This window comes from Phaethon lepturus, unplaced genomic scaffold (genome assembly GCF_000687285.1).
Source record: "Phaethon lepturus isolate BGI_N335 unplaced genomic scaffold, ASM68728v1 scaffold24443, whole genome shotgun sequence".
Lineage (NCBI taxonomy): Eukaryota > Metazoa > Chordata > Aves > Phaethontiformes > Phaethontidae > Phaethon > Phaethon lepturus.
The window spans coordinates 1-8073 of NW_010530154.1; the positions used below are offsets into that span (position 1 = coordinate 1).

Here is an 8073-nt window from a genome sequence, read left to right on the forward strand (position 1 = left end):
TGGGTACACCACCCGCAGCACCGCATAGCGCAGAGCGATCACTGGAGGAAACTGCTCCGAACCGTGATGAAAAACATCAAAAATTGAAAACAAAGGAGTCACACAACAAAATAAAGAGAAAGGAAAAAAAAAAAAAACCCCTGAGTTGTAAAAACAATAGTGCCGTTTGGGAAGGTAACCAGCTCTTGCATCACACCAGCTTACCAAATACTTACTCCAGTAGTTAATAAGAAAAAGGAAGCATCAGATTGCCCCACACTTCTCAGAAACAAGAAGGCACAGTAAAGGATGGGACTGAGAGTCACTCACCACCTCACCCGGCGAGCAGCGCTCCCTCCCTCCCGGGCCACGGACCGGGAGGGACCCCCAGCTGTGCCAGATTTAAGGGGCTGGGCACAGGCAGTGTGCTGGGCAGGAGCAGCTTTTAAAAGCACAACACAGCACAATCTAGAAATTATACTGTCTTATTTTGAAATGTCATTTCTGATCCTCATTTGTGCTGGGCATCCCTGCATGCTACGCTTGCGCACGTGTATGAATGATGCGTGTGTGTGTACCTGCGCGAAGGGTTTCACTTTCTTGCAATGACTACTTCTCACTACAGAAATAATACTTCAAATATTTTAAAACACTAACCAGATCCACCGCTGCTTTTACAACTATTTTTTTTTCCTTTTCCCAGAGTGAGAAACCACAAAAATCTCACACTTCATATTTGCAAGGGTACCTCCTTCGGTGCCATCGCCTTCAGCCCCCAGGTGGGCCCCGGCTGGGCGCCCGCAGGGTACGGCAGCTCCGAGCTGCCCCGGGCCGGGTCACAGAGCCGACCTGGGCGATGACAAGAAACCTCTCCGTGACCGCTGGGGAGCCGGTCGCAGTCCCGGGAGCGCAGCTGGCCCGCGCCCTGCTGGAGCCCTTCAGCGCAGGGACTGCCGTCTGCTGCGGTAACGCATCAGCCCGGGAGCAACAGAGATGCTTTCCCTTTGACATACAGAGCTAAACCAAAGCGTGCCCGCTGGACATCACCCTCACTCTTCCACACGTGCCTAAGCTGTCATTTGCTTTAAAACGTTCAATTTAAAATGCAGATGGTGCTGGGAACGTGGGAAAAGGGAGGAGGAGAGGCACAAGCAGGTGACTGTTAGGTGTGACTGGGGTGAAGGCACTGGGTCCCAATGCCTATGGAGCTGCTCCAAAGCACAGCCCAGCGGAGCCTGCGTTGCCTCCGCCAGCACACTCCCAGCGCAGCTTCCGTGTGCTTTTTCTTGTGTTTTCAGGTTTCTGCTGCTCTGGAGTGCGGTGCTTATCATGTACCCTACCAGCCTGGCCGTCATTGCGCTGACCTTCTCAAACTACGTCCTGCAGCCCGTCTTCCCTAATTGCACCCCCCCCTATAATGCCTCCAGGATCCTCTCCATGGTGTGTTTACGTGAGTATTTGCTTCTCGCACACACACAAAGCTTGCCTCGGTTTTTGCATGGAACCGCTCGAGGGGCCGCTCCAGCCAGGCTGGGGCCACGGCCACAACCCAAAAGGCAAGTGGGGAGGTCCCAGGACAGGCACCACGACCACTGCAGGATACTCTGTCCCTTCCCGCTTGCTCGCGGCAAGCACAGCGGGCTGCGGTGCCCGAATCCCTGCGGCTCCTGGGGAAAGCGGCAGCAGGTCAGCTTGTGGGATGGGGCACTGCTGGGCTCCCTGCAGAGCCATGGGTGCCCGGCACGGGTGACCCTCCGGCACGGGCTACCCACTGCCACCTGAGCCCTTCCGAACCTTCTCTTACGTGCGCAACTGCAAGCGTGTAGGACACGCGGCATGCCGCCGGCTCCGCGTTAATTTCTTACGGAGCCGGCAAAAGCAAAGCAGGGCGATGGGGACGGAAGAGGCTCACTGGTTCCGCGAGGAGGTGGCGATCCCTGCTTGCTGAGCTCTGCGCGGGTTACCAGAGCTGGGGGGAGCCCCGACCAGCAGTGCCCGAGGGAAAGCTGCTGGCTCCTCTGGGAGCCTCCTCGGGGAAGGCAGTGCTCCTCCTCATCCTTGCTCCTGGCCACACGAGAGCTCCCCCCCCCGGGAACGTGCACCTCGGTCTGTGTTTTTCAATGCTTTGGCTGTGTATTCTTAAACAAACATAATTTCCTTTCACTGAATTCAGTCTTTTGCTCTCCAGTCCTCCTGACCTGGGTGAACAGCTCCAGCGTTCGATGGGCAACGCGCATTCAGGATATATTTACAGCAGGAAAACTCTTAGCCCTGGCCCTTATCATTATTGTGGGCTTCATACAGATCTTTAAAGGTACTCTGTGAGACCGCTCTAACATGGGTATGGTACTGTTGATAGCCTTGACTTTTCCCACTTACTGCACTGTTTCATACCCCTGACGAACCAGCCCGAAGGCGCGGGGGGTTTAGCGAGCTGCAGGGCTGTATACTCAGGCAGCCGTGGAGAGGATGGCACAGCAGAGAAATTAGCTGTATCCCTTTAAACAAGTCCCTTTTTGACCTGCCCTGTTGGTTCTGATAGGATAAAGGAGGGCAGCTGAAGATGTTCCTGAATAGTTACTGAAATTTTTTAATCATCTGTTGCACGTTCTTTAGATTGGAAATGCTCTGGGTGTAAAATCAGTGACGCCTTGCCCAGGGCGCGAAGGTACCTGCTTCATTTTGGGCCATAGTCCAATTTCCTACAGCAAGTCATTTATAAAATTAAAAACAGGCAAAAAAAGTCTCTCTGATTCTCCATCTTAATGGAAAGCAGGGAACACAAAAGGCTCACAATGTTGTTATTATGTGTATGATGAGTCATGTAAAGGGAGATGAAATACGGCGTTTACAGAGAGCAGGAAACGTGTTTTCTCAGCAGTAATAGTCCCGCAATCTTGACAAATCTTCCAGCCCCATAGGCATTTTATTTTTCAGTATTTCTACTAAATGACACCAAACTCTTGTAAAAGAAAACCACATTAAGAGCAGGTAAGAATTAACCCCGCCAAGGAGCCATCCTCAGACTGGCCGGGTTGGTCCCACGCGTCGCGGCAGTGACGCCGGCGCCGTGGGCGCTGCCCGTGCATACAGCCCGAGCTGCCTCCCAGGAGGCCACCCCGCAGAAGGCACCGCAAGCGCGATGCCAGCTGTGGTGACCTCTAGAACATGGAGAGCGTGAAGCCCCAAACACAATAAAGGATAAAAATAAAGAATAAACCCCAACGGGTTACCTATTTCCCAGTGCCTCTGGCAGGCAGCACTCCTCTAGGGGTGGCTTAACCTCTTGCTTGTGCTCTCTGTGCAGGAAACTATGAAGAGCTGACCCTAAGCAACGCATTCAATTTTTGGATGACTCCGTCGGTGGGGCATTTAGCGTTAGCTTTTCTTCAAGGGTCGTTTGCATTCAGCGGCTGGAACTTCTTGAACTATGTAACGGAAGAACTGGTTGATCCCCGCAGGCAAGTATCCACTTCCATGCCATCCGCATTTTTTTGAAGTGCTGAGACATTGGAGCCATCTGGTAGTATCATTCATTTAATAAGCTGCAGCGATGTCATTCCATGTCTATGGGACCAGTGTTTCTAAAGGAGACATAAATTTTTTGTAAAGCAAATAAGATAAAGAAACACTGGAATTAAGAACATATTGCACAAGGCATGAACTGAATCAAACCAGCCTGTCGACAAAGCATTATTTCTACGGCACTCTCCAATCGTACAGTGCTTCTATAGTAGAAGATTAACCATTGAGGAGATGCCACACAAGTATCTATAGGCAGAATCACTGCTATTAGAAAAAAGTTGAATTGCACTGGAAGTTGCTTTGGTTTTGCACCCAAAAGGGATCTTCCGCAGACGCCTGAAAGAGAAGGTTGGAGTCATTGCGCGGCAAAGGCAGCGCTCCCCGCCCCAGCGTGGCCGTGGGCACCTGCCCGCCGGGGCCACTGACATCGGGTCGCTGCTGGCCCAGGGTACGGGAAGGGGCTCGGAAATGATTTATCATGAGCGAGATGGGAAAGCTGGAGGGAACGTGAATTTTAGTTTAGTAAAGCAAAGCTCAAACGTTTTAACATTTCTGAGCTGATCGAGTGGAATGACAAATGCCAGGAGCAGCTCTCGGAGCGTTAGCTATTTCTGGGCATCCAATGCACACAGCAATTAAACAAGGAGAAATTTAAGCTATTACACAGCCTGGATGGGAACGAATTAAAGCTGCAGCCTTATGAGTGGTTCTGCACGTGCCTTCACACTAGTGAGTGGCAAAGTGCACGTCCAGAGATCTTGGCAGGAATAAAGAAAGTGTGGTAATGTGTTCCTTCGATAAAACACCAACATTTTAACGGACCACCACGATTTCAAAGCTGAATAATAAAAAATTATTACTTAAATAAGGCAAATATGGCCTTAATTGAGAAATAAAAAGAAAACTGAGTGAATGGCTTTTTAAAAATTATTTTTGCAGCCTCTGAGGGACAACTAAAATATAAAAAAAAATTGGATAATGAAAAACGCTTCCCATTTTTACTAAATCTGTTCAAAATCACAAAGGTTAAATACATTTTTAAAAAACGGTTTTCCCAATCTGACACACAGAGGAAAATGCGTCGTTGTGTTAGATACAGAACAGTCCAGGTGTCCGCCTCTAAGGAGGTCTCTGGATCGGAGGTCAAGTACATCTGCGCCACGGTAAGCTGCCACGGCGTTGTATGACCAGACCAGCCTGGGACGGGCCAAGGCAGCCACCTGAACAACAGGATCCCGTTCTTTTTCAGAGCAGGTGAAGGTAAAGCAAAACAAGGCATTTTATTCCACCGCTGGTGTCTGTACATAGGGCTTTTGAGGAACGGCTATTTCTTTTTTCAGCAACGCGCTGCCTCAATCCCAATCAACAGCCCAGTGGGAGCACGTGGTATTCTTTGTCCCACGGAGCTCCCGTCCGCAGGCTTGGCGTTTCGCGGCATTTTCAGCCTTCTCCAACCTGCAGCAGGTCAAAGAGCCGCTGGGAGGGCGGCTCCCCTCCGGAGAAACAGCCGGTGAACCCACCCAGCTGGGTGACCTCCCCTGGGCCGTACACGGTTGTTGTGGTCTCGTTGTGCATGACTGTAATTTCTTATCTACCCTCCTAATTCTTTTATTAGGAACCTACCTCGTGCCATATTCATATCCATCCCATTGGTGACATTTGTGTATACGTTCACCAACATTGCATATTTCACTGCCATGTCACCCCAAGAGCTCTTGTCCTCCAACGCTGTGGCGGTAGTAAGTAAACCATTCCCTGGATGTCTAAAACACACTTTGATTTCGGTTCTGTGCTTTGCAGTGTATTTCAGTTTCTCTGCCTTCTGTTGCTTTAGACATTTGGTGAAAAGTTACTGGGCTATTTTTCCTGGGTTATGCCAGTCTCAGTGGCCCTATCTACATTTGGAGGAATAAATGGATACCTTTTTACCTCATCAAGGTTAGATGGAGTACAATTTTATGAACATTATCTAATTCGGGGAGGGGCTGTTTTAATTTAATTTGCTAAAGGAATGTTAGCTAGACGTTTTGGATGTTGTAGAGCATGAGGTCATTGTTGGGTGTGTTAGATACATTCAGTTATGAATTGCTCTGTTTCAAATCAGCAAATGTAATATTCAATCGCGGAATCTTTTGCAAAATAATCTTTACGAGCTACTGAAAGTGTCTGCAGATGTGGAATAGCTCACAGTAAGAGCCAAACACAGCTTTAGCATGGAACCAAAGTCATTTTACACCAATAAAGCTCCAGTAGCTACAAGCTAAACTGTGCTTTGCTCAAAGAGGAGTTTCAGGGCCTGGTGCTCTTCCCAGTTACAGACATTTTCATTCCTGTGCTGGAAGAACTCCTTTCAGGCAAGAGGTTTCGCATGCACGCTGCTGATAGTGGGACTAGAATCTGTAAAGTCTCTTATATTATAGTCTATAAAGTCTAGTTATAGTAATTAACCTGTCTGAACTTAATTAAAAAAAAATAATAATTTTTTTTGTAAGAAACAAACCAAATCTGAAGTACCTTGGGAAAGTTTTTATCTCAGCGCTTTCATGAGTATCATGCAACGCCACAAATCCGAGCGCATACGTAACGGGTTACACACTTAAAAATGAAACCTTAAGGCATGTTAAACCTTATCCAAAAACCTTTTGAAACTGGAAACATTATCTATGAGATTTTTTTATGCCTTGGCTATGTACGTCTGATCACCACACAACCTTCACGGTATTCATGCCACCCTGGGTAAGGAGGTGATGCTGGCCAGCGGGCAGGGACTGGGCAGATTTCAGTCCTACTCCTCGCAGGTAATTCGGCACCCCAGAGCAGTCCATTTCACAGATGGCAATAGCTGTTAAAGGCCTCGCAAAACGAAGGGTCTAGTTTAAATAACTTATGCTGGATTATGCAGGCGGTCTCTAGAGGTCTCCCCAGTTGCAGCCCAGCACCCACCGGCCACAGCTCCCTTCCACGCCAAGGCCGATGAGGGCGGCTGAGGTTAGAGATGTTATACGGCTGGATGTTGAGGAGGCTGTTGTACGCCCAGTGGATTCAGCGTTGCTATCCTTATTTCCAGGTTATGTTTCTCCGGTGCCCGAGAAGGCCATTTGCCGAGTCTGCTTGCCATGATCCACGTCGAGCACTGCACGCCCATCCCCGCCCTGCTCGTCTGTGTAAGTTTTACTGTCGCTGTTCTGCTGCCCTGTAACCTGCTCAGACCTGGGGAAGCTCTTAGAAATATTGAATCACGCAGAGGAGAGCTGGAAAAATCCTTGAGAGGTCATTTTACCCTGGAGGAGGAGAAGTGAGTTGGCCTGGAGCACTGCTGATGAGCTGCTCCGACAGCCCCAAGAAGCCTTCAGCCTCCGAAATATCCCTCCCACGCCCAACCACCCTTGGAGGGTTTCCCTCATACCTAACCTGAGCTGCAATTTAAGCCCATTATCACTTGTCCTTCCCACAGTGGAAATTGAGACTGCCTTCGTCTGGGAACAGAGGTACTTCATTTAAGAAAAGATGAGTTCTTTTGACCAATTTTGCCCGCTTTCCACAAACATTTAACCTGGAGGAAATCACCATGGTCACTGCTAATCCCACTCGAGCAGGGCTGGTTTAGATCCTGCCACCAAAGCCAGAGACGTGGCGGGCCCCGGGGAGAGGACAAAGTGCTCCAGAAGTTACGTATGCTCAACAAGTGAGACATCTTGTGAGGGATGATGCGGCAGTGCTCTGAGGAGCAGGGGTATTTCTCTTCTCTTCTCTTCTCTTCTCTTCTCTTCTCTTCTCTTCTCTTCTCTTCTCTTCTCTTCTCTTCTCTTCTCTTCTCTTCTCTTCTCTTCTCTTCTCTTCTCCTGTAAAAAAAATTAAGTAGGGAGGATGATTACAGCAGCCCTGAATAACGCATCTGCTGGCTGGTACATCAGGCAGACAAGAGGTCACCTGCAAAGATCAGAAACTAGCGGGCCAAGCGTTGGGAGGGGTTGGAGCTGCTCAGGATGCTGGAGTGCTCCCGCGGGAAGATTTCTCTCGCTTTTTATACAGCGTAAATTTCCATGATACTAATGACTTGCAGAAGTTATTATCTGAAAGAAAGAGCTCCGTACGCTTTTGCCAATAGCGAAGCTAGAATATGTGATGGGTTTTAGTGTAGCGTAGGAGACGTTAAAGAGGAAAATGACCCCTGGTGCTGCCGTCCCCGGCTGCGTGGCCCGAGCAAGGGAATTCCCTGCAGGGCATTTACTTGAAATCTCAACTGCATCAACTGCTGCCAACCGCAGATTTGCTACTGGTATCAAACCAGCGAGGTTTGACCCCAGATGCACTCGGAAGGTGCACGTTTATGTGTCTCCCAGCTCTACCAGCAATTCTGGCACAATACACCCAGAACAAATTTCACCAAATAAGCCTCCTGCACATTCCTCTTTTATAACAAAATACGTGTCTAGCTGAGACTTTACGGCATTCCAGGGGCTTAGTGCCCCATCACAAGCATCTTGCGTGTTGCCCGTGAAGGGTTTCGGGGTAAACTGCCCCGGGTCTGCCCTGCGTGGGGCAGCCAGGGAGCGCCGGCCCCGTCGT

The 8073-nt window shown here is 49.3% G+C and overlaps 1 protein-coding gene across 1 annotated transcript in view; it reads left to right on the top strand.

Annotated features, from left to right (window-relative positions):
• Positions 1-1260: 1260 nt before the first annotated feature.
• The window catches only part of SLC7A10 (solute carrier family 7 (neutral amino acid transporter light chain, asc system), member 10), a gene marked incomplete at its 3' end in the record, with an annotated part of 9338 nt that continues 2525 nt past the window's right edge, over positions 1261-8073 (top strand). Inside the window, exons 1-4 of the mRNA XM_010284194.1 lie at positions 1261-1429; positions 2168-2293; positions 3287-3440; positions 6572-6668. Coding sequence (XP_010282496.1) covers positions 1309-1429; positions 2168-2293; positions 3287-3440; positions 6572-6668 — 498 coding nt within the window. The remainder of the gene's footprint in view (positions 1430-2167; positions 2294-3286; positions 3441-6571; positions 6669-8073) is intronic.